The following is a 26,472-nucleotide window of genomic DNA, read 5'->3' on the forward strand; positions in this document are numbered from 1 at the left end:
TTACATGAATAAATAAATATGCCTTTGAAATACATCATGAAATAAATAAATGAGGCAATAAATACATAAATAATTAAATAAAATTTAATTATTTCATGGTACTTTTATTTCATAAGTCCACATTTATTTATTTCAAGAGACTTTTATTTTCCTAATGCCACATTTATTTATTTCAAGAGACTTTTATTTCAAGTTCTTATATGCAAATCAGGGGGGTGGCTATCTCTCACATTCAGAACAGAGCCGTGGGCAAAAAAAGGCTGGCGAAGTGAAAGTGCAACAGGACCGGCAGTTCGCGGTACTCTTTACCCAGCGCACAGTCACCTATTCTGGGGTAACTAGACCACAAACTAGCGCTGACCTGACGGAGCACCACGACCGGCAGTTTGCGGTGCTGTGTGCCCAGTCCACAGTCACCTATTCTGGGGTAACTACACCACCAACTAGCGCTGACCTGACAGAGCACCACAACAGGCAGCTCATGGTACTCTGTCTACTGCGGGTTGACATGACAGTTGAGGCGTTGTTAAGTGAGCTAGCGGGCAAACGACTGCTCTAATTCACATTAAACTGAACATTTCCGTTGAAGGTGAAGTGAGACAAGGTGAATGGGAATACAGGTATCTCTCTCTCCCCCGCCTGCGCCTGCTGCGCTTTGGCCGTGTGTGTGTGTGTGTGCAGCATAGACAGTATATAATGGACCAACAGATCCCGTTGCTCTGGACGGAGACCAGTGAAGGCTATTAGAAGCACTTTTCCGGTGATCTCTTGCTTTACTGCGCAGCCTCCAACTGAGAGAGACAACGTAAATGTGACGTGAGCAACGTGTCTGAAAGTTGTAAGACTTCTGGTAGCTGTGCCAAGAGAAATCTCAATCATTCCCAATCTTACAGAGACGGAGAGCGTAGGTATATGTAAGGAGATAACATAGGCACAGGCTAATTATTGCTAACTAAAATGCTAGTTAACATTAGTAATTAAACCTAAACAGCTCATGTAAGTTGAAACTGCCTGCGAGCTTCTCCTGTACTGTACGGTAATTCCTCTACTATGTGACACAATCGTTAGCCTATTTTTACAAAAACGTCCGCTACGGAGCCATAACGTGAGGTACAAGGTAATGGAGCCTTTTATACGTTGTCGTGTTTCTTTAGAACTAAACAATGGACAAATAGAGTCTTTAAACGCTTCAGATGTAAAGTTATTCGCTGTCAAGTGACGTCAAAATGAATGCTAGTCAGTGGAATGCTAACGGGAGGTGATACCTTTGTAGCATCAAAATGGCGCCATAGGAGGTTCGAGTTCTGAAGCGAAACTTACCCCCTTGGTGTGCAGTGGCGGATCTAGAAAATTTTACATGGGGTGGCAAAGGGGAGGGCAAGAGGTCTTGGCAGGGTGGCAGGGGTAGATGGTACGTGGGAATCCCTATGTGAATGGCTTTAACCAAACAAACACAAAAATACTTTTAAATACTTTTAATACTTTTCAGAGCCATATTCCTCAGCCACTAACAAAAACAATTCTTTCTTTAAGAAGTCATTGTTTGACAGGTTTAAAGCTTGTACACCCCTCATTATCCTGCTGCTAGGGATTGAAAAGCGCCTGTCCACCTCATTGATCATTGAGTCTATGATGGGAATGAATATACCTATTCTAAACATGGACATAGCCAACGCATATAAGTGACATTACATATTATCCTACTGTACGGCAATTTATATGGAAGAAGAATAATAACATACCATATGGTCCAGGGTTAACTGCAGGCCTCTTCCTCCCTGTCATCTTCATCTGCCTCCTCCTGATCACTCTCTGCCTCTGTCCCTCTATGAATCTGGAGCCTCCTCTTCATCCCTCACTGATTCTTCTTTTTCCTCATCTCCTTCACTTATTTCCTCGTCTCCTTCTGTGGTCTTCTCCTGCTCTGACCCTCCTCCTCTCTCCAATTTACTGCAGTCTCCTTCATTTCCCTCATTCTCTTCATCCTGTGTACTTCTTTGAATTTTCTTAGTAAAAAAGCTGGCAATATCCCCATCTTTAGCCTTCCTTTTCATGTTTAGGCTCCAGCTAATTTCTTCAGCTACTCTGGCCTGCAAAAGTCGATCTGTAAAAAGCTGTGGTTATTCTTGTATTACATTACACTGTAGTGCCCTGTATCTAATAATAGCTTATAACAAATATCAATATCAGAAAATATTTATCACATGCACACAACAGTTATGTTTAGACTAGGCTACTTAATCCTATTTATTTCCCCAGTTGTAACCTGGTTTAATTTGTGCAGCATTATTGCTGTGATATGTGAGAGTAAGTGTATTTTATAGGACTGCTTAGCTAATCAAATAAAAATGACCGATCTCCCAACTGGCACTGTAGGCCTACTGTGTGTTGTAACGTCGGTGAAGCGGCGACCATCATTAAACGTTATGGATACAAACAAGATTTTATATTTTATATTAAGCTGTTCTTGTCTTTACTAAGATCAAAACTAATAAAAGGGCATAGTGCTCTTACAAATCACGAGGGAGCGATTTGACTTTTGGCTAACGTAGCTAATAGACATACAATACATTCATTACAAATGTAACTTTAAGTTAAACGTGTGTTTAAACTTCACCTGGGGAAACTGACTTCACCTTCAGAGGCTCTGGGGCTGCAGCTCAGTCTCTCCAGTCGGGTTGCAGGGCCACCGCACTGCAGCAGACTCGCTGTGTGTGAGCCAGACTGAGCGAACGCCGCTATGCATCCCTTTGAATCAGGGACGTAGCTAAGTATTTGAGGGGCAGGGGGCTAAGATTACATTTAAAATAAAAAATTTAATTGTTCACTTTTGGTAAATGTATTGTTTAGTTCACTGTTTTGAGAAGCTTGTGGACATAGTGACGGGTTGTTTTTACAAGTTCAGTTTTTGGATCACCAAAGTTAGGGGGGCAGCTGGGGAGGCAAGGCTCTAGAGTGGGGGGGCACCTGCCCCTCCTTGCCCCCCTGTGTGTGTGTGTGTGTGTGTGTGTGTGTGTGTGTGTGTGTGTGTGTGTGTGTGTGTGTGTGTGTGTGTGTGTGTGTGAGAGACCTCCAGCTTACATTGGGTTCTCCCAGCTACGAGCTAGCAGCCCCGGCAGACGCTAGCTGGCTGTCGCGTCACTATGGAGCTTCTCAACTCCGAAAACTTTGAAGCAAATTGTCAATTCGGCAACGATTTTCGCAAGACTGCCTTTATTTGAAATCTAAACAGTTCATTTCTCGCCTAAAACGTTCTCAGAAGTGAATTTAGTGATGAATAAGATGGTGAAAATTGTTAAAATTGTCCTGTTGTTGGTCTGCCAAAGAAGTCCCATTCACCTTGTTCTGAATGTGAGAGATAGCCACGCCCCCTGATTTGCATATAAGAACTTGAAAGTGAGAGTGAAATAAATAAATGTGGCATTAGGAAAATAAGTCTCTTGAAATAAATAAATATGGACTTATGAAATAAAAGTACCATGAAATAATTAAATTTATTTATTTATGTATTTATTGCCTCATTTATTTCACAATTTATTTCAAAGGCATTTTTTTTTATTTATTCATGTATTTATGTATTTATTCATATTAATATTTATTAATTCATTTAAATCCGTAATTTCAGGTTTTTATTTTTTAATGCGAATTCGTTTGATTTCCGGTCTTATTCTGGCTACCCATGGCTGGCTTGATGCTGCCATCTCCCTCATTACAGTCAGTCAATAAAATAAGAGGGAGTGGCCTAGGAAGGCGAAGTTGGGCTCTCACATACCAAAGATTCTCTACAACTAAACCGTCTCTGCATTAACTAACAAAACAGAATAGAAAATAGACAACAGTGTCCACCAGGGCTTTTCTAAGACACTGGCAGACGCTGGAACATGTCATAACAGAAAAGGTACAGGTGTAAAAAGACTGTACTTTTCCTGTTATGACAAGTCATCTGCATGTAGTGTATATGCCATGGTTATCTCATTTTATTGTTTTACTCTGCTGTGTATTAAACATTTGTTATTGCACTCAGGCTCTCATACACATACACAATGTTTTATTGTTAAAGATTATATTTTTGGAGCATTTATTTAGGCCTTTATTTCTATAGGACAGCTTAGACTTGAAAGGGGAAAGAGAGGAGGGGGGACGACGACGACACGCAGAACCACGGTTACATTTCTGAATTGCAAAATATTATTCAGTTTTTATGGATTTGTTTTATAACAAACCGGTGATTACCTTGTATAGTTTTTGCAAATTGAGATCAATTAAAAGATGTTTCTTGAGTCCGTTCTGAGTTGATAGTGGAACATGATGACTGCTTACAACGTCATTTCATCCAGTTAAAGTTGAAAAGTAATACGATAGGCCAGTTACAATGCAATGACTAGATAGAGTTCAGAACCAACACTTGGGAGAACAACGTTAAAATCATTCAAGATTCAAAGATTGTATTTGTCACATACTCATATTTTCTAAAAGGCAATACTTATAACTAGAATAAGAGTAAAAAAAATCAAGATTAGAAAAAAGAATACAAAAAAATGTAAATAACAAATGATACATTCTAGTTAGTATTAATAATAATAATAATACATATGTTCATATCTAATACTTCGCTGCTGCTAAAATCTAATTGACATTTTAGGGGGATCTTGGGACCCCTGGTTTTGTGCACACACACACACAAAAAAATTCCATAGTTCATAGTTGTTTGTTTCAATAGTTTTTTTATAGAAACATGACAGAGTGTTTCTGTATCTCTGAACAGTGCAATCCACTACTTTCCTCCATAAAGCTAAACATGGGAATTAACAGATTATCATACTTTGTCAAAAGCACTCTAAACACTCAGGACTACGTGGATTTCATATATGTGACAGAAAAGCATGGACAGTGGGTTAGGTTGGTCACCGTAGGCGACTAATATCTACATCAATGTTTACCTTACACATAGCGTGCAAACAACAGAAGTAGTGTGAGACATTGACACAACCTACTGTATGTGGAGACTTAAGGGATTTTTTTGGTAATAGGTTTCTCTTAACCGGTCACTCTCAGTTCAATCAACCAAAACTATCAACAATGACTGACAAAGCATTCACACAGAGTTATGGAAGGAACAGTTTCTTCATATCAACTTCAGTTAATTGAAATGAAAGTGGCATGTGTGTGTGTGTGTGTGTGTGTGTGTGTGTGTGTGTGTGTGTGAAGGTGCAGCCTGCAGATTGGTAGCTCACTTATCAGGCAGAAAGCATCACATCTTGCACACACAGACTACTTTCTGTTGCTCTCTAACAATAAAACAAAAGCCTCTCGTTGGATATTTTAAATCCCGCTGCAGCTCCTCCATGTTATTTGTTGGTTGCAGGTTCGGGTTGTGTCTTCTGGTTGACATCTAGCAGTCGCAGGAACGACCTGCAGACAGACAGACAGGAAGGTGAATTGAAAATATTACACTGGGTTATAAAAACATAGAATCTATTATTTCAAGTTGTTTGTAGATTACTTCTCTCTAAAAGGGAAGTTAAAAAACATTTGATCTATGTGGTTTTACTACTATTTTAAGCTTTATTTCAAGCCAAGTCAAATCAAGTACATGTTTTGTTGACTGTATATCCCAATATCACAAACTTTAACTTTATATTTTACACTAGGCTATTTAAGTTCAATTTGCAGTGATGTCATATACAATATCGTTCTCTGTTTATTATTCTCTGTATGTTAAAAATTAGATGAAGTGTTAACACACTCATATTGTCAGATAATGAGCAGGGTATCTGCCCAGGCAAGTGGAAATTGCCAGTGCAGTGTGTCCCCGTAGGCCCCAGCTAAGTGGCTCACAAACTGCACATACACAACACACACTAAACTAACTATAACCTCAAAACTATGTCACTCAGTCACTAAGTGATTAAGTTTCACCATTGGTCGGAGTGAGTGTGATGACAAGAGTGCTGGTGTTTCCCCATTGGCTGTTGCCCTTTTAAAATGTATTGGTGCGACACAGGCTTTTATCTGCGCCCATCAATCAGCTGATTAACTTCCTCAATGCAGGGCGGATGTTGTTGCTGTTGCTGCCGGTGTGCCAGTTTAGCTGGTTTACCTGAGGCCTGTACTACGAAGCAGGATTTGGCGTTAGCGAGCTAACTTCAGGTTCATCCCAGGATTTTCTGTATCACGAAGGTGGATCACTTGTTATCGGGTTCAATCGCCGTGGTAACTCATGCTGAACGCCTAACCTGGTCGGGAGCAGGTTATGTTGGAGATCAGCGATCAACCGGTGTAAAAGCACCGCCTACTGACCAATCAATACTCGATTGATAACGGCGTCACCGTTCTTAAAGAAGATCAGGCAGCGGTGCGCAGAGAGAGAGAGAGAGAGAGAGAGAGAGAGAGAGAGAGAGAGAGCGCTCATAAAAGTTAAAACATTTAGAGACCGACAACCCCGTTAACATTCCCTGATGGGTATTTTTATGAAATATATATTTTAATGGGAGGGAATTAGGCTACATGTCGGCTTCTTGAGCCGTGTGTCGCCAATGCGCACATCGGTTTGAATTATGTTTTTATATTTTTTATTTGCTCTCACGATCGCTTCCCAATGCCAGGGTTGCAACTGAAATAATAGGCTAAAGCAACGACAGTTTATGGAAAGCACCAGTGTAATTATGGTCAGATCTTGGTCCTGACTGATGGGGAAGTGATATTGGAGTTGTGATTTAATCATCTACAGTGTCGTCAATTTTTTTTTTGCCAGCTTTCCTTCCTGTTTTAGGAAGCAGCAACTGTATTGTGTTTTCCCTGTAAAACCGAGTCTGTGTTCTTCATATTTATGTAGAATTATAATTTGCTCTTCTTATATATAACATAAGTGGCTCTGGTAGAAACTTGCGATTGGTCGTGGTGCGCAAACACCGCCTCTTTTATGTGAACGCGTGCGCCCCTGGATTGGGAAACTCTGAGTTGACTGAACTAGTTGATAACCAGCGTCGTGATACAGCGGTTGTTAGGTTAGGTGAAGCTGGATAACAAAGAGATCCAGGACAAGTTGATCTTGCTTCGTAGTACAGGCCTCTGGACATCCAAGGTTCGAATTCCAGCTAGATCCCAGCGTTTTTTCATTTTATTTTTTTTCCGTTCATACAGTATGTGTCGTATTTGTTTGGATAATGCTTAAACGGACATGTATTACACATAAACTGGTGATGTTTTCAGTGATATCCATTATTTTGTCTCACTTGCAAACACTTTGTGAAAATGTGAACCTCTGGCACTCGAGGCGGAGGCAGAGCAGAACGCTCTTCAAAAGTAGGCAGGGCCTTGTTGAATATTCACTGATTTCATACAAATATCACCAGTTAACATGATCACCAGCTAAACTGGCACACCGGCCATTTCAACCGTTTTAATGCATAGGCTTACGGCAAGTGCCCACTACAGGACTTCTTGCATTTGCACGGCACTTGTGCGCACATGCTTGAGCGCGAACTGTTCAGAAACGCAAGATGAGAGGCTCGCTGGTGTCTCATAAAAACATATACCAGATATGATGAGACTAAACATCTGGAGCTGTTGGGGACTCTGCCGGCGATCTACAGCCAATAAAAGTGCAAGGCACGGGCTGAGGGGGAACCGGGGGAGGGGTCGCGTGTACTTTACTGCATTGCATTTCCAAAACAGACCAAAGTTGTTGTTGCACATAGAGAAAACAGGCGATAAATAGTGAAGATGTGTAGAAGCAGGCTATTTTGAGAACACGCGTGCCGACAACGACACCCCCTGTGTTGCGTCTGATCTTTATTTTTCTTCTTTGTTTTATCGCTGCAATTTAGCCACCAACCACTAGGCGCACTTCTTTCTGGTGTTTGATGGTTATTCATTTGTGCTTTAGAACTTAACCGCGGTGAAACAACCAGAAAATAACTCTGTGCTATCTCTCTACCTGTCTCTCTCTCTCCAGCCTACAGTTCAGTGTGCCGCGCTGGCCAGCACGATCCGTCTCCGTCTTTTTTAAAATGAGTCAGGAAGCAGATAGCAAACAGAGAACTTCCTTGTTTTATGAATGAAGCGGCACACGAGTTTAAGCAGTAGCACTGTGTGTGTTCGATCCAATCAGCACATCATCCCTGCAAAACCCACCCCGAAGGTTCCTGTACTTTCAGAAGGTACCGCCCCCTGATCTGACCCCCCCTGAACTTAATTTAGACCCTGGTCCCTGCGGTCGGAACGCGAGGAGTTCCTCAAATGGTTTCTAGTCCTGTAGAAAGGGGCTACAGTTTTTCACACCGAAGACAGTTAACAAGGTGAAGAGGGGTCGCTGGTAGGTGAACAAGCATTACCTTGGTCGGAGAGCATCTGCTGAGCATTGCTTCCTGTCCTCCTCCTGCAAAGAGAAGAAAGGAGAGAGTATGAGACGAGAAAAACAGTAGACTTCTATGATCTTTGGAACTTGGTCACATGTACTGTTTTTACAATATTATATTGAATGTATCCCTAGAGTTTCCACAGCAATTACACAGATGTTTTAATGTTTAACCACGTGGAGGATCACCTCTTGTCCTGGTTGAATTTGCACCTGCAGTGGCCACCTGAAACAAGAGAAAAGAGGAATTGTCTTTCTTCATATCTGTGTATGTGTGCATGGTTTGAGACAGTTTATGACTCTGTATGTGTGGATAAGGGTGTGTGCATCATTTGCATCTTACTGAACAGGATGGTGATGCCAATGAGACAGAGGACAGCAGCTAGAATCAGGCCTCCAACACGCAGTCTGTGGTAGTCTGCACAAAGAGGTCACGGTTACCATTGGAAAATAAATAAATATAACTATGGCATCCAAGTAAAGCAGCATTACAAGCAAATTACACGAGAAACACCATTATCTAGTCAAATCAAGTGATTTACAGCAAACTGCCCTTAATGTCAATCATACAGATCAGCTTCCAAGTTCCATTAACTTTTAAAATAATACATTAGAAAAAAAAGATTACCAAAGGTGAATGGGTCCTCTTCCACTGCAGGAAGAGAAAGGAATAGGGTCAGTTGAAAGTTGGTTTGAGCAGCAGATAAATGAAGATATACAGAAACATCCACCTATCCAACACTGACATAATAAAGTCAACAGTACAAAGCCAGTTAACCAAACACAGTGGCCTAGTTTGATTCTGACGCTAATGACATTTCTGACTATCAAATCAATACATTTCAACATCAAAAAGTGACATTACACTCAATCAAAAATGTAAAAGAAAAGATGATGGTGGTTATGGTTCTCTTGTCTTATTATTTTCAGATATAAATACACAATACCTTTTTGGAAAGAAAGATATTAACCATATATAATAATAATAATAATAATAATAATAATAATAATAGTAATAATAATAACTTTATTCAGGACACAAATGGAAGGTCCATAGTACATTAAAAATGACAATATTTACAAACCTATAGCAATAAATATACAGTACAATTCATATAAATTGATAAAAAGGTCAACAACCTTCACCTGTAATATACAAACAGGAGCACCAATGTCTCCACAGTCTAGATGCATACCTGACAGAGCTAAAATCAATGTGGCCTAAAGCTTGAATAATTCTGTTTTCTGAGACAGACATTCTACACATGTATCAATAAATAAGGTTTCTTATTAAGGCAGAACACACCAACACTAACAAACATGTGACTAGCACTACACCATCTTGGTTGTTTAGAAGCTGTCTCATGCCATCATTATATGCTACATTCAGTCTCTGCATGTTCTTTTTTCTGTAAGACCGCCACAAGAGGGCAGTATATAGTAGTGTACAGAATGCTTTGAATAAAGCTTCCTTAACATTAGCAGAACCCAAGATATTATATATAATCTCATCACACACTTTAAGGGCAGTACCAGATAAAAAGGAAATCAGGTCAATCAATAGTAATTTCTTTCTTTCTTTAACTTCTTTACTTCTAACAATCATAATATTGCTCTTATTTGCATTTGATATCGAAATCCACACCGTATTGACAACAAACCTCAGCACTATATGGGAAAATGATTACCAAATCATCTGCATACATAAGGTGATTAATGAGAGTATAGCCTATCATACATCCTGTATTGCATTTATTTAATTGTTGTGAAAAATCATCCATATGCACATTAAAAAGAAAAGGTGACAAAATACCACCCTGACGAACTCCATTACCAACAAAAAATGGTTACCCCCCCCCCCATTTCACCTGCATAGACTGATGAGAATACCACAACACTACAATTCTTATAGTTACTTTTGGGACTCCTATATGTTGCAATTTAAGAAATAATTTGTCATGCTTTACACGATCAAATGCCTTAGAGGCATCTATAAAACACATCAAAGTTGTGGAATTCTGGCTATTATAATAATCTTGAATTTCCTTTAAGGTAAATATACACATGTCCGTACCGTGTTGACGTTTAAAACCAAATTGGTTGTCAGTGGTAAGAATATACTGTTCCAACCTGTTGAGAAGAATTCTCTCCAACACTTTAGATACAATGCTAGCTAGGGCTATAGGTTTCTAATTGTCCATGCTGTGTATTTTGCCAGCTTTGTCTTTGATGACGGGCACTAATAATACAGGTAAGATAGTTTCAGGCAGAGTCCCATGAACTAAGAAACCTCTCATACAAATAGCAAACAGAGGAATAAGTTTCTTGCTTACTTATTTTAGATGTTCAGCAGTTATTTTATCAGGGCCACACACTTTATTGTCATTGAATCCCAATACTGCAGATTGTACCTCTTCTGAATTAATAACCACATTTTCATTATGATCAATATTTTTCACCTCAAAAGTATCTTTTATGTTGTGAATTCTTACAATTAATATTACAACATCTTATGGCATCTTTTTGGCAGTGCAATGTTTCCCAGCAACCCATTATTATACCCATATTAATATGATACTTCTGGAAATCTTCCTTGGTTAATTTAGTCTAATCTTCCTGTGTTAATGCTATTAGCCACAGTAGATAAAATTGGTGGCTTCTTAACATTTACAGACAGAGAAAAATGGTGTATGATCAGCATTGGCAAAATCATAATGAATCTCCATAGCATCCAAAGAAGCATGTGCATCAGTTGTACATACACAGTGATCTAACCACGAGGTAGTATGCCATGCCTCACTGACATAAGTATAACTATTATTAGGCAAAAGCACCTTGCTTGACGATATTAAACCAGTGTCAGTGCAAAAATGCATTAGGTGATTAGCAAACAGAGTTTGCATCAGAAATGTCAGCATTCATGTCTCCTACAACAAAAATACAGGTTGAGGCATTGTCTTGCATAAAAGAGCCAACAAATGCTAATCTATTTAAGTATTCAGCTTCATTTTGATAACACTATACAGAGTGTATATATTTAAATTAATAAAATTTGTATCATGACAATTAAACTCTATACCAATAGGCCAATCCACACCAAATATTAGTGAATAGTTCTTATTCCAGAGGATAGCCACACCCCCAGGTATCCTACCTTGGCAATTTTAGTACTTAAATCAATGGTAGATTCCCCAGCCCCATAATATTCATTATGTAATGTATTTAGACCTTCCAGATCCTGTTTAGCTAAAAAAAGTCTCTTGAATACACACAACAGCACAATTGTCAAGAAGCTTATCAACCATAAAGTCATGTGACTTATCCCCTGAACTGTTTCCGAGACGCAGGCCACGCGCATTATATGACCCAGCCCGAAACTTCATATTAGGCCTTTTATAATGACTTTGTCGTTGACGTTGTCTTGGGTCGTAGTAATCACCAGATTGCGGCCACCAGGAGGGACTGCAAAGTTCTTGCCGCTGGCCTCCAGTGGCTCCCTCAGCTCCATGCCCTCCATCAGCTGACGTGATACGGGGCAGACGAGCTTCATAGTAACGCTGAACATAAATTCCTGCTGGCCAAAGTTGTGGATCGTACATTTCATTTACTTCATTGCATTCAGCCATGGCGTGAAAAGAGCTGAACCTGTTTGGTGACAATACAATCTTCTGACACCTAACTGATCTGCTCAGTTTTTCAGACAGATAGTTACTTAAGATGTCAGCTTCAAGATCAGGAGCAAATGTAGTAGCAAACACACTCACCAGTTTGGTTTTGACCACTTAAATATTACTCCCATCACCGGTTCCAACTATTCCGATCTGCTTTCTCTCCCTTCTCGCTGGTTCACGAGTATTATAGGGTTTTGGCGGGGGATACCACGCCACAGCAATCGCGTTATTCTGCATCTGCTTTAATCGCCGAAGATCTTTCACAATCACGCTCCATTTAGGTGACTGTGATTGTGTTTGTGGAGGCATATTCAGTGCTGCGGGTCCCGTGGGGTGTCTGAAACCAGTGTGCTCACACATCGTCCGTCTCCCTTCCGATCGATACCGGTGGTGTGGACATGATCTGGTACATGAGGGCCTCTCCAATTCAGCCAAACGCTGGTCCACAGCCGCAGTTACCGCTCGCAGATCCTCACATACGCTTACTTTAGTTTCCATCATCTTTTTCATGCAGGACACTTCTTTATTTAGCTGTTCAATCCTGCCAAGGAGTGCTGATACATCAATGCTGCTGAATGTTACAGGTTGAAGCTCATCCATATAAAATGATACAAATCTTAGGAACCTTTAGGCACGCTTTGACTTGTTAATATCCTTCTGAGGACCCTTGTGCAAAACACATCGTTGAGTCGTTTTCGGACAAACTTCAAAGGAGTAGCTTCTTTGACTCCTCAATCCACTCAGACGGAAAATTTGTGGAGGCCAGCATTACAGTTTCATCCTGGTTAAGTGTGCTCATTTTAGTGACAACAAAGTTTAGAAATTCGTCTTCCACTATCAGTTTGCCATCAACCGTTTTAAAGATCTCAGGCTTTGAACATGAGCAAACTTTACTGCCACCAGCTCCACGCGAATGTGCTGCATGTGCCATCTTCCTAAAGATCAAATGTTAGTTACTGTAGTTGGATGGGCTGATTGAGTGGGAAAAAAAAACATAGTGTACTTACAGTTCTGTTCTTCCGCCAGCACCAGGGACACAACTGCAAGAGTTCAGAAAGAAACTTTACCATAGTGAAACACAGCTCAAGGTATCTCATTTAGTTTATTATGGATCATGAGGGTGGAAAAGAAAAACAAAATCCCATTGCTGTTGGTTTCTTTTAAAAGTATAGATCCATGTGGTCTAAACACTGTTAAAATACTATAAATAGTTTCACTCATATTGGTTTTGTGCACTTAATATTGTAGGAGCTCTCTATTTTTTATTTTTGGGTACTTTTGGAAAGGAAAGACAGGTAAATTGCCATGTCTGTCATATACAATCGTTGTCAGTGTTGATGAATAAAACACCTCTTAAAAAGCTCCTAAAATCTGGAAATCCAGATCTGTTTAAATATGTTACATTACAACTCTGCGTGTTTGATCTCTCTTCCTCCTTGTCTATCCCATCTTTTCTCTTTTACAACACCTGAAGGAGCTGTGGATGTTGTGATCCTCGCCTTTTCAGGACTGTAATTGTAGAGCACTTCATTTGCCATCTTACTTACAGGGATTTCATTTCATACATTATATTTCTATAGGACACATAATCCCATCAGATGTCCCGGCGGTTTCAAATCTAGAGTGAAGGGTCAAGCAGACAGCCAGTGACAAGATGATCTCTTACACCACTCACTCACTTTGCTGCTTTTTGTCTCACGGCAGACATGTTACATAGTGTCACAAAAATATAAATACTTGAGCAATGTGCTGATGGTAGACATACGTGCAGGCAGAATTTCCTCTGTAAAGAGGAAGTGGAGTACTTAGAGATGGAACATTAATGAGTTTAGTGCTAAGTGGCTCTCTGGTTGACTAAAACTGCTGCTCTGACAATGAAACCAAATCACTTTCTGACTTTTAAAAAGAGGAAGTGACTAATTGATTAAATAAAAAGACTTTAAAGAGTTGTACTCACGTGTCATCAACACCAAAGCACAGATCTTTGACATTTTCACACTTGAGGCGGTTTACCTGCAGAGATAAATACAATTGCTGATATCAACAACATTATAGAGTCTTCATTGTCCTTTAACAAGGAACAAGGCTTTCCTTTACAAAGGCCTCACATATATAGATACTTAGATACATAAATACATAACACAGAAAAAAATACATGACTTACATCAGATACATTAACAATTAAGATAATTATATTGATGTATACTAATACTATTTTTGTATCCTAGTTAGTTACCATAGCGAAAACCCTTAGTGATAAAGATATGAAAACTTGTATTAACTAACAAGACTAAGGTTCTACTTGTATCAACATGGGGTAAATCATATTATCTCCAGTCCCAATGGCACAAATAATCCAATTTTGAAAGTCTGTGTGCATGTTAATAAACTGATTACAGTACTCCAAACTGGCTTATACCAGCCAACAGTCAACAGTGACCTGATGCAACATTTAGCCATTCTGTGTTTTCTGAGGGGCACTGATAGGACTTCAACAGACACAAACAGACTCACTCTTACAGTACACACATCCATTTCCTCTGAAGCACACACAAAGAATCTGATTAAATTTAGATAGGCACCAAGTGGTTTATCCCACTCTCTTTCACAAACAGAAACTTGATCTGATGTTGATGGGTACGAAGTACTCTAAAGAAGCCTTCATAGGGGAACTAAATCAATCTGCTTAATTCTTACACTGCTGCCATGTTAAAGCTCCAACGCTTCATTTCTTCTTTTTCCATAGTTTTATTTCAATTCACTACAGGCTTTTCCAATCATATATAATTTACAGTACTGTAGTCACATGCTGCAAATGTCCAGATTTTTCTTCTTTCAAACTAGCTTTCCCTTGCTGACAGAAAAATCCATGAGAATAATATTAAAGTGCACTCACCCTTCCAAAGCTATTCCTGTCTGTAATGTCATTTTAGCGTACATTAGTGTATAGATGTTAGCTTCGAGCTTCTTTTTGAAGTACCATCAGTCAGTGGAGATATTTTTATTTTTCAATGCCTGCTAATTATTAAAAATTTTAAAAAAAGCTCTCTCATCTTAAAAGTTCTCTCCTGACAGAAAGGTGGGATTTACAATAATCCCTATTTCATTATCCTTAACAAACAAGTAGATTTTCTAACAGCCACAATGACATCCCATGCACTAAGTGGCTCTGCGTCCATGCTGTTAGCTGCCATGTTGAAGCAGCAGCAGCAGCAGAGGTGACGTGCACCGGGAGGAGACACACCTTAACGCAGAAGTGATTTTCCACACGCTGCACTTTTCTGTTAAGAGCACTCCATAGAGAAGAGTAAACACACCTGTGGCCATTTCAAACTGGCATTCACACACAGTCACGTTTGAGTGAAAGCTCGCTCAAGCACAAACATTTAGGCCCCTATGCATAAAAATGCATTATTTGGATGACATCAAATTAAAACTGGGTTGACTGGCTATTTATCTATCTCGCTTTGCCAGACCCTCCTCCAAAGCGCGCTGGAGGAGGGTCTGGCTACTCCACATAGCATTCGGGGATGGGAGAAAAACATGCTCCGATTTAATGGCATTTATTTAAACCAATCACAATTGGCTTGCTAGGCACCGGAGACAAGCCGCGGTGCCGCTGCAAAATAGCCTCAGGAAGGAACTTGTTTTGGTGGAACATGTATACGTTTAAAATTAGTTTGCGTTTTGCACTGGTCATAATTCCTGCTGAGGCTACAGATTTTCAGCAGTAGGATCTGTCCGTCCTCTCAGTTTGCTCAAACGTGAGCTTTATGACAAATTGATGAATGACAAATGAAAAATTTGAGAAGGGCGGAAGTAATCAAAGAGAACAAACAAGAGAAAATAGTGCTGTAGGTCAAAGGTAGACATTTTGACCTCTGGTAGTGCTATGGAGTAGTTTTCTTTTTTGTGTGAATCCCTTTTGTTTATGTAGTGCACATGATGCACATGCACGTGACAAACAGTGGAGCCAATGGTTTCATACTATTTCACTGAGCTACAGGTGGCGGTAATGAGCCAAGATACACATCAATGTGCTAACAAAGGCAACTAGAAGGGCGCAGACCTTCCACAAGGCGTGCCCGATCTCACAATGTTAATGCAGTGTGAATTTTGTCGGTTTTTCGTCGCCGTGACATTTGAATATTCCGGTTCAAAAAGGCTGTATATTGCCACCAAAATCACCCTCATCACTACAAGGGCTGGGCGATAGGGAAAAAAAATCAGATATCACGATATTCTTGACCAAATACCTCAATATCGATATTGCGGCGATATTCTAGGGTTGACAACTGGTGCTTTAACAAAATATCTTCACACTTAGATTTTAGATAAATAATCATCAGTAATGTGGACATAATGTCTAAGTGGGGAAAAGGCAAATAACAGAACAGCTAGAACAGTCTGCTAAGTTCAGAAAGGTACATCCCTTTACTGTAATGCAGCCTTTAAAACCAGGAAAAGACTAAACATGTCTTGAGCACTGGCAGAAGTGGTACAACTATGTCTCAGATAAATGGCCTGACTGTATTTCTTCACTTTTTTGAAAATGATTTCTCCCTGTTTTATTTATAGTTTTGTTACTATGGTGTTATTTTTGTTTGTTCATTGTTCGTTTGTTTGTTGATCTCATCTTTTAATTTCTACACTTGAATAAGTAAGAGAATAAGTATATTGTTTGTCATAGAATCTGAAAAATTTTAATAGGTGTATGTGAGATTCTCAACAAATAAAATACAAATATTTTTTTTAAATAAAACCAGTAAAAGACAACACTTATGTCATATCAGGATATTACGATATCCAAAATCTAAGACGATATCTAGTCTCATATCACGATATCTATATAATATCGATACATTGCCCAGCCCTAATCACTACTATCTTTTCCGCCACCATGACTCTCTTGTTTATTTAGTCAACAAACTTCTTGTATTTATTGAATTATATTTTTAGCTAGTTTAGTATGCCGTGCCTGTTGCTAGCTGCGTGACCGTCACAACACGGGCTCTGAAAACGCTCCATTCTGATGGACAGCACTTGCATTAACTGTAACTACTGTTATATATATATATATATATATATATATATATATATATATATATATATATATATATATATATATATATATATATATATATATATATAAAAATGTCATTTTTTTATAAGGGAGGATGTAAGTAAAACAATGTGTCTCCCTCCTTGGTATTTGGAGTTTGGTAGAAAGGGAGAAAGTGAAGAGCAAGATGAGTACACCTCTCCTGGTGCCTCTCCACAGCAACCCAAGGCGAGGCAGGGGGAATGTAGAGGATGGGAAACAGGCCAACAACCACTAGAGAATGGTTTACCTCAGGAGAATGCCACACAGAGAGTAGAGAGAGGAGGAAGAGATGGAGGGAAAAGGCAGAAACAGCAGAGAGAAGGACAGGGACAGACAAGAAGACGCAGAGGGCAAACAAATGAGACTATTACACCTTTTTCCACCCAAATGTGTGTGTATATGCAGGTTTTTTTTAAACACTATTGCCAGAAGACAGGTATGCTTGTCTGCTTTTTTTTTTATTCTGTTACGTTCAACGTCACAAACGCGCCAAAAACAGGTGTTAACATTTCCTGCTACAGCTTTCTAATACAGTGCACAAAAGTGCAAACTCTTACATTTCCCATTCACTTGATATCTTCGCTTATCAACTTTAACTATCCTCTGCTCACTCGCTCCACACACACACACACACACACACACACACACACACACACACACACACACACACACACACACACACACACACACACACACACACACACACACACACACACACACACACACACACACACACACACACACACACACACACACACACATGGAGGCCAGTGAAAATGTTACAGTGTTTACTTCTTTTTTATACCTCTCTTTCAAACTTGGTGCTGACTCATTTCATGTTCAAGCACTGCTTGGGCGGAGATTTTGTAGCTGAGATGCACATGCCTGACAACATGGCGAAAAGGAAAATTAGCGTTTCCCCAGGTGTCCTGTTTCCATCACTGCCCATCGGAGCTGGAGCCTATAAATATCTGTGTATACTGCAGAGTCTTTTGTCCCTGGAGTGAATGCCAATTGTAACCTTTCCCACTGCAGACAAAAGCCAGTTAGTGTGTGTTAGTGTTTTTTTTGGCCAGTGGGAAAGGGTTATTAGAAAGGGGAGGCAGAGGAGAGAAAGAAAGAGTGAGAAAAGTGAAAGGGTTAAAGAGACGAGATAGGGTGAGGAACAGAAAGCAGAAGAGTATATAAACTAGGTGGCGCCTCCCTGTTTCTATTTGAAGATCATATTCTAAAGCAAATGTTAGTGTAAGGCGGAGCCAGGAGGTGAGTGCTGGAGGAGTGTATTTCAAATCTTTGTGTATATGGCCAGTTAAGAAGCCAAGAGCATCCTGGTGGATAGGTAAAGTATGGTGTATATTACATGCTTGCAAAGAAAAGCTACAAATCTTCACACTGGAGAGGCTGCTTTAAAAGTGACTTAAACAATTAATAGACCTAAATGTGCTGTAGGTAAGATTGTGAAGATCCAGGACTTAGCAACAAAATTTGATCATCGACAACATCTCCCCCCCTCCCCCCTTTCCGCTAAAGGGCAAAACGGTCTACTAAGCCCCTCCCCCCACAAGGGAGAATGAATGCGTGTGCATGAGCAGTGATTGACACGCAGTTAGACACGCAGTTAGACCCCCCCCCGGCCCTAATTGGTCCAGCTGAACAGGGAGCAGTGGATTTTTGAGGAGCCAGATTTTTTTTTTTATTACCGGCTTCATGTAGTGCTTCTCGAACATAGGGTCATTCTTAGCAAATATGACAGAAAGTTAGTTTTATAAGTCTTACCTACTGCATCTTTAATCGACTAATCAAATAATCAACTAATTGTTTCAGATCTAATGTAGTTATAGCGGGAAAGCTAGTACACTACACACATCTTTTACAAAACAAACTAGAATTGTAATTCTGTTGCAGCAAATGGTTTGATGTAGGCTGATACCAATAATGGCTTTATTACCAATTAAGAATTTCTCCCTGTGGAGCCCCTACTCCAGCTCAGCCTGGCTCCAAGGATAAAGAGCTTTCTTTTCTGGCTCTGTCATGCTACTCGGCTCCGACTGCCCCTCTTCTTTTTCCTTCTGTCTTTAGGACTGTTTTCCACTTTGTTGTCTCCTTCTCTCTTACTTTCTCTCTACACTCTCCACTTCTTTCATTCTGTCTTCTCTCTCTCTCTCTGTCTGACACTTTTTTCCACCTATCTGAAAAGCTTGAAGAATCTCCCGTTTGTTTGAAACTGCTCTACTGCTTTTGTTGAGCTGCTGTCTCCTCTCCAATCCTCTCCAGCCTCTTTAAACCTCTCCTGTGATACTTCCCTTCTCTGACGCACCTCAGCATGTCCTTCACCCGTCACCTCTCCTCTCCTCTCCTTTTGTTAAGTCTTTTCCACTCATTTATCCCTTCCCTTACAAACTCCTTGGAGCACAGGCTTTCTAGGCTCTATGCCAGTCTCACGCTCATACACTATCATCTTCTCTTTTCCACCCCACTCTTCTCGCTTATCCAACAGTAAGGTTACACAATAAGCTACAGGGCTGTTCAAAAGAGTCCTAACTCTTAAATATAGAGATGTATCTGTCACTCTGTCATTAGTCTATATCCACCACGTTCCACTGCCGGGATTGCTCCGTTGCCGCAGGAAATTCCACCGGATGCATGTCTTTCTGCTGATTTCCGTTACCTTCCGCTTTCTTTGTGTTGGAATTTTAAACTTGGGTGGATTTGTGAGGACTAACTGCTTCTCAGATGTCTGCATGGTAAATCTGTCCAATCTGAGTTTTCGGTTGCACGACTAAAAAAAACTTTTCAACGTTGTTTCCACCAAATCAAGTTCCTTCCCAAGGCTATTTTGAAGCGGCACCGGGAGCTTAGCACCACCCAAGACGATCGCGATTGGCTTAAAGAAATGCCAATAAACCAGAGCATGTTTTTCTCCCATCCCGGAATGCTGTGTGGATTAGCCAGACCCTCCTCCGCAGTGCTGTAGAGGAAGGTCTGGCAACGCGAGACTACTCTGTCCAGGGTTTCCCGCAGAAAATTTGTTAGTTAAGGTGATAGGGTTGGGGGGAGGGGGTCTATAGTAGAGACTCCACCGAATATTAAATTTAAATAATAAATAATTAATAAATAACCAGCTTTTCAAAATAACAGTTGCAATGTGCAATTTTAAGCTCATTAAACTATTTTCAAAAGTGCTATAACAATTTTACTGGCATTGCTCCCATTATCCTCCGTGATACGCGCTCTTCCACTTTGCCTGACAACTCTTCTCCAAAACAAACAGTGCTGAGATAACAGAGCTCAGGCCATAGCTTCACTCACTCAAGCAGATAGTATGCGTGAAATAAAAACAGGACACGTAATTTCACTGTGTGTATTGTTAACTACGCTAACTAACCGTGTATTGTGAAAAGTCATGTATTCACTTCATTGAAACAAGAGAAGAAAGCATCACTGATGGGAAGAACAGGACAGAGATACATATATAAATGCTCTCTGCCTGCCGTATGCCAACGCTCCGGTAAGTCCACTCACCTAGTCTCTGCCCGGGCATGCCCCGGCTTCCACACATTTGTTGACAAACTCTGACGCACACGCGACGGTGAAATGGCGATTTAACCCTTTAAATGTGAATAAATGACCGTTACACACACCGCCAGCAAATTCTTTTTCTGTTGTGATTGGTGGTATCTTGACAACTCGCCGTTACCTTGTTTCCTACAGACTGTGTTGATGCGACTTGTACATTACAGCCACTCAAACAGGACAGAGTAACACGACAGTTATATATTTTTTTTCTTTAAGACTCAGTTAAGGCGGCATGCGCGTGTTGTTAAGGCGGGCTGCCTTAACTGCAAAGTGCTGTGGGAAACCCTGCTGTCATTGACTCAGTCATGATCCCACCCACTACTTATATTACTTACTAAGTTTAAATATTTATATTTTGCTGTTAAATGTTACGTTAGAGATTATTTCTTATCTAGTAAGTAGTTACCATAAACATGTCTCACACAGATCTGTCGATTTTTTAATTCTGTGAGAACTCTAGTGGGGCGGAGGCCAAATAAGATCAAAACTATCTGATGGCAAATTGACAACCAAAAAAATCCAATTCTTAAGTCCTGTTCATTGTGAATGTTGGCAATAAGGAAAATATGTAAGTGGAAAAAGGGTGACAAAAACACACAAACACAAATATACACACACGTGTTTTCTCCCTTGTGACTAAGTTACGTGACAACATACATACAGACACCCCTACGTGCTCATACACACAAACACGCACAGTCATGTGCTTTGAATAACTAACAATTGTCCCTTCAAACTAGTGAAATAGCCAACATGTTAGCCATCCATTCTTAAAACTGCTTACCCTGTTTAGGGTCAGGGGACAAGTGTCATAGGAATCTGTGATATGAAATGTATGAAAAACATACACTAGATGTCTAAAAAACTAAATTAAAAAATATTTTACAGTCTGTAAAAGTACATATTTTATCTTGTCTAAATGCTACTTTTCTACTTTATGCCAAAAACCAGAGATTCAATTTGTGCTTCCTCTCTTTTGTGTGCATATGACGGTGTGTATTACGGGATGTGGTGTGCACAGCATGTACTTTGTCCCTGTCTCTATTTTTCAACACTCCCCCCACCCAACTGTTTGAATGCTGTTTGAGAGTGTGTGTGTGTTCCTGTACGGCACTACAAAGACAGCTGCCTATTCTCTGTGGAATTTTTTATTCCTAAATTAGCAACACTGGATTCCAGTATGCAACACATGCTTTCTTACACACACACACACACACACACACACACACACACACACACACACACACACACACACACACACACACACACACACACACACACACACACACACACACACACACACACACACACACACACACACACACACTAAACACAGTGTGAACCTGCTTTGCAATCTGTGATGAATAATTTGCTTTTAGCTCAGCTGAGTAACTGTACAATTTAGCTTAACCTTTTCCTCCATTCACTTTACCAATGCACTCAGTACAGGAGTTGGTCATTTTATGACTACAGTATATGATGTTTCTCTGGAACTGAATATCTGGAAATGGGATTGATAAAGCACAATTATTACTGTAAAAAATACTTAAGTTAACTTAATTACTTATTATTATATTTGTCTCTGTGGCTGCTTATTGCTAGGTGATAACAGCTAACAGCTACTAACCAAAGATTTTTTTTCCCGACAAATGCAACTTAAGTGTGACTCCATTCATATGTAGTGCTAAAAATAAACAAAAGAGATTTAAAAAAAGGAAGCAACAGAGGGTCCTGGGGAGTCAGTGGAGGCAGTTCACTAACGAAGAAAGGGAAAGAGGGACCGAGAAAGAGAAAGAAAAAAGTAAAGTACAAACAAGTTATCAAGTTGGGAAATAAGAGTGGGCAAGAGAGGGAGAGAAGGAGGTCTTCCTTCAAGCCTGGGGTAATGAGAGAGGGAGGCAGGAAGACGAGGGAGAGTGTGGAGATGGAATGAGGAGGGACACAAAGAGACAGAGGGTAAGAGGGAGTGGAGCATACTAGAGCCCTGAGTCACACATGGTAACCACAAGGCTCGCAGGGAGCGGCTAGCAACAGACTTCATGCTCCTCACTCTGCGGTCATAGTACAACGGACAAAAGGATGGAGTACATTTCCCTCGTTTCATCTCATCTTTCATAAACAAAACTATTAATCTTACAACTATCATTGACTAGAAACTTCTCTAATAAACGTTGTATAAGCCCTGAATCATCTGCCGTGCTTCCAACATTCCAATAATGCTGTAAGACGTTTTAACAGGTATAACTATGAGGTGCAAATAAAAAATATCTAGTTAACAAATTAGAAATGAATAGATGTGTCTCTGCAGAGCTGTAAATGAAAGCTTTGTGGTTACACTGAAGAGTCACAGTAAAAATCAATGTCGTTTTGTTGAGGTTTCTAAATTTGTGTCTGTGAGACGCCAGAGTGATGCGAGGAAAGGTGAGGAGAAAGTGTCTCGCCTAAGAACGCTCTCTCTTTCTCTCCAACAGTTCTCCCTCACTTGCTCTCGTTTTCTTTTTTTAGGAATTGTGGTCATGTGAGGAGAGGTGAGGATAGCAAGCTAAATCTGTTTCACCTGAGAAAGGAAAGACAACTGTCTGCCGCCTTTGTTCACCTTCCATCCATCTGTCTCTCACCCTGTAACCTCTCTCATCTTCCTCTGCCTCACTTTTCTCTCTCTGTGTTCATATAAGTAGAACTAAGGTGCATTTAAATCAGAAAGGACATCCACTTGTTGCTGGACAGACATAGTGTAGACAGCTTGCCAAAGAGTATGTTAGCTTTGCAGCATGTAGCCTATATGGTCTATATGGTCATGGCAACACCACATGCTCAAAACCCAATAGATGTCCCTGCTGCAGTGCATTGTGGCCCATTCTGTGCCTCTTGTACAATTGAATTCCCCCTGTATGAGGGTAAATTTTTGGTATGAAATTAACATTTGCTCCATGATTCTGGTCAGTGAAAACTAAAACCTGACGTTTACCTGTGGCTTCTTGTTTTCCTATGCACTAGTCTCGCTTTGCCAGACCTTCCTCCACAGCGCTGCGGAGGAGGGTCTGGCTAGTCCACACAGCATTCCGTGGATGGGAGAAAAACGCGCTCTGGTTTATTGGCATTTCTTTAAACCAGTCACAATCGTAATGGGTGGCGCTTAGCGCCGGACAGAGCCACGGTGCCGCTGCAAAATAGCCTCGGGAAAGGAACTTCTTTTGGGGGAACATGTGCTCGTTCAAAAGTTGTTTTAGTCATGCAACAGAAAACTCAGATTGGAACCTGCTGAGATCTGAGGAGCAGTTAACCATAATCCTCAGAAATCGACCAGAGTTTAAAATTCCAACACAAAGAAAGCGGAAGGTCACGGACATCTGGCAGAAAAGATTGAAATCCGGTGAATTTCCGTTGGCAACGGAGCAATCCCGGAAGTGGAACGTCGTGGATTCAGACTACCCATGCACAGTCTGTATCTGTAACTTTAGGTCACAGAAACACATTGATAATGTAAAAAAATAATTCTGCATCTCTACATTTTTATAATCAGTTAATTGCTCAAGGCATTTTGCCATACACCTTCATGTGCCCAGTAAACCGTGTCAAAGTGATCTAGAAACCTGCCTTACATTAGTGCTGAAAGAATGAGTCAATACAAAAGTGATAGATGATAATTTGATAACCAATTCTTGCAGGTTACAGCTCCTAAAATGTGAATATAATTGTTTCCTATTTTACATTTTTAACAAAAAATTTTTATTTGTATTTGTTTACTGGAATCCAACAAATAACCAAATCTTTTGTAGTTCTTTTCTTCCTTACAGTTTTACATTGTACAGCAGTATTTGACGTCCCCTGTATCTGTCCTTGCCCTAATCTGTCCTTGTGCCACATGGTAGCAAACGGTTATCACCACTGCTCTTATCAATTGGCCTTTACAAACACACGCAGACACACACACACACACACACACACACACACACACACACACACACACACACACACACACACACACACACACACACACAAGCTTACAGTATGTGACTGCATGACAATACTGAAAAATTCCACAGCACTAAGTCTTCATTGGAACTGTGTGTTTCAGGAGTAAAATGTCTAAAACGACTAATTCTTGGGTTTGATGCTCTTCTCTCTAATATCATTTACTGAATGGTTTTATTTGAAACAAGTCAGTGAAAGAAGCCGTGCATCAAATATAAACACGTGGTGTATCTCTTATATAGAGGGTTAAACAAGAACTAACGTTAAAAATACAGACACAACAACCTTTTGTGTCAAACAGCGAAACGTTAGCCTGCAGCGTACTACCCTGGCCGTTACGCACGCCGACCCGTGGGCATGTGCCTTTCCATTGTCCTGGCACTCTAGTCTCGAGTTATAATGTCAACCGGATAACATTACAGGCTTATTATGACATATATGTACTTCACATTTTTAAGAATGATTATAGGCCTACTTTAGTAGTAAAAAAAAAAACGTTGCTATATTTTATTTAAGCCGTTTTAAGTCACTCAATGGGCCAGTCAATACGAAATACAGAGATTTAACAACAGTTTCCTTTGCAAACGAAGTTGTTCAGAAGCTAACGTTAGCTTAAAAGCATTCTTAAAATTAGCCTGACGTTAGCTCAAATGTTCTTCATTTGCCTAAAAGGATGCTCACGAGCATATTTGGAAAATTTTAACTTCATAAACAAATTTCCTCAAATAAAGAAAACACTGAGGGGACATACTTCTGTGAAATATGAGCTAATTTCTTTGTTCTTACCTCTCACAAGTTGTATTTAGCAACTACAAAACAAGGAAATTTCTCCCAAGAAGGCGGATATCTGACTCAGAACAAGCGACTTTTCTCCACGCAGTACGCCAACACCCTGCCTGCCTTCTCCACTGTGACACTCAACAGGTTGGCTTGGTTTCAGAAAAGGGGGTTGAGTTTGAAAATGCTGGAAGTTTTGTCCGTGAATTCTGATCCGGGGTCGGTTTCTGTGGTCCGGCTGGCAGCTGAAGAGTACACAGCTGGAGACGAGCGGGGCGTTGAAGCTGATCCAGAGTCAGGACAGCGAGCCGGGACGAAGAGTAGTAAAGCAGTTAATGTTTGGTTGTCGACAACGACGATCTCGAAATGTGTCGGGCAGATTTAGCCTACTTCCATGTAGATTAATAGGAATAATATTACTATATACGGTGCATATCGATTATAGCTATGGACACTTTAGATCAATAACTGGCCTTCTCAGTTATAGAAGTCAAGCTGATCTACATTAGCCTATATACCTGTGAAAAACAATTCAGTGACATAGTAAAATCTGGTTTAGCATAGTGACATTTATTTTCATTTTGAATGTGCACACCAATGGTTTCTAACAAATATTATATTTTAGTGGTAGTAGTTTTTTGTGTCATGTCAATATTGAAATGGTTGACCACATGATTAATCTTTATCCTACATCAAAAGATGCAATGGACAGCATGACATAATGACAACATCACATTATGTTCCCAATGCATTTCAGTAGCCTATCATGCAACATGTGATGACTGAACTAAGAAGCATACAGACCTAACTGCAAAGGTCCATGTGCATTTTCAGGGATATACATTTCTGAATATAAATTACCCTGGTTTACATACCAGTAGGCTACAGATTTGGTGCAAAATGTATACATTTAAAAAAAAAAGAAAAGAAAAAAACAGTGGGGTGGGGGGGTGGGGGGCTTTATTTATTTTATCTCTGGCGTATCAATCTATGAGACTACTTTTACATGG

At 40.1% G+C, this 26,472-nt stretch overlaps 1 protein-coding gene across 1 annotated transcript; it reads right to left on the bottom strand.

Moving 5' to 3' along the window:
- Window positions 1-4,704: 4,704 nt before the first annotated feature.
- LOC120561576 (phospholemman-like) lies at window positions 4,705-25,621 on the bottom strand. The gene is made up of 8 exons (XM_039804712.1): window positions 25,472-25,621; window positions 13,988-14,043; window positions 13,038-13,070; window positions 8,988-9,011; window positions 8,703-8,777; window positions 8,549-8,585; window positions 8,337-8,380; window positions 4,705-5,412 (listed from the first exon to the last, which is right to left on the bottom strand). The coding sequence occupies exons 2-8, from the start codon at window positions 14,019-14,021 to the stop codon at window positions 5,393-5,395; spliced, it is 267 nt and encodes an 88-aa protein (XP_039660646.1). The 5' UTR covers window positions 14,022-14,043; window positions 25,472-25,621; the 3' UTR covers window positions 4,705-5,392.
- Between the last annotated feature and the right edge of the window lie 851 nt (window positions 25,622-26,472).

Source organism: Perca fluviatilis, chromosome 7 (genome assembly GCF_010015445.1).
Source record: "Perca fluviatilis chromosome 7, GENO_Pfluv_1.0, whole genome shotgun sequence".
Lineage (NCBI taxonomy): Eukaryota > Metazoa > Chordata > Actinopteri > Perciformes > Percidae > Perca > Perca fluviatilis.

Excerpts from the sequence above, each read along its gene's own strand:
- LOC120561576 (XM_039804712.1), bottom strand. The coding sequence starts at position 14,021 with ATGTCAAAGATCTGTGCTTTGGTGTTGATGACAC. Across the intron at positions 8,778-8,987 it reads AGAGGACCCATTCACCTTTG|ACTACCACAGACTGCGTGTT; the intron begins GTAATCTTTTTT and ends CTCTTTGTGCAG. Across the intron at positions 8,586-8,702 it reads TGGCATCACCATCCTGTTCA|GTGGCCACTGCAGGTGCAAA; the intron begins GTAAGATGCAAA and ends CTCTTGTTTCAG.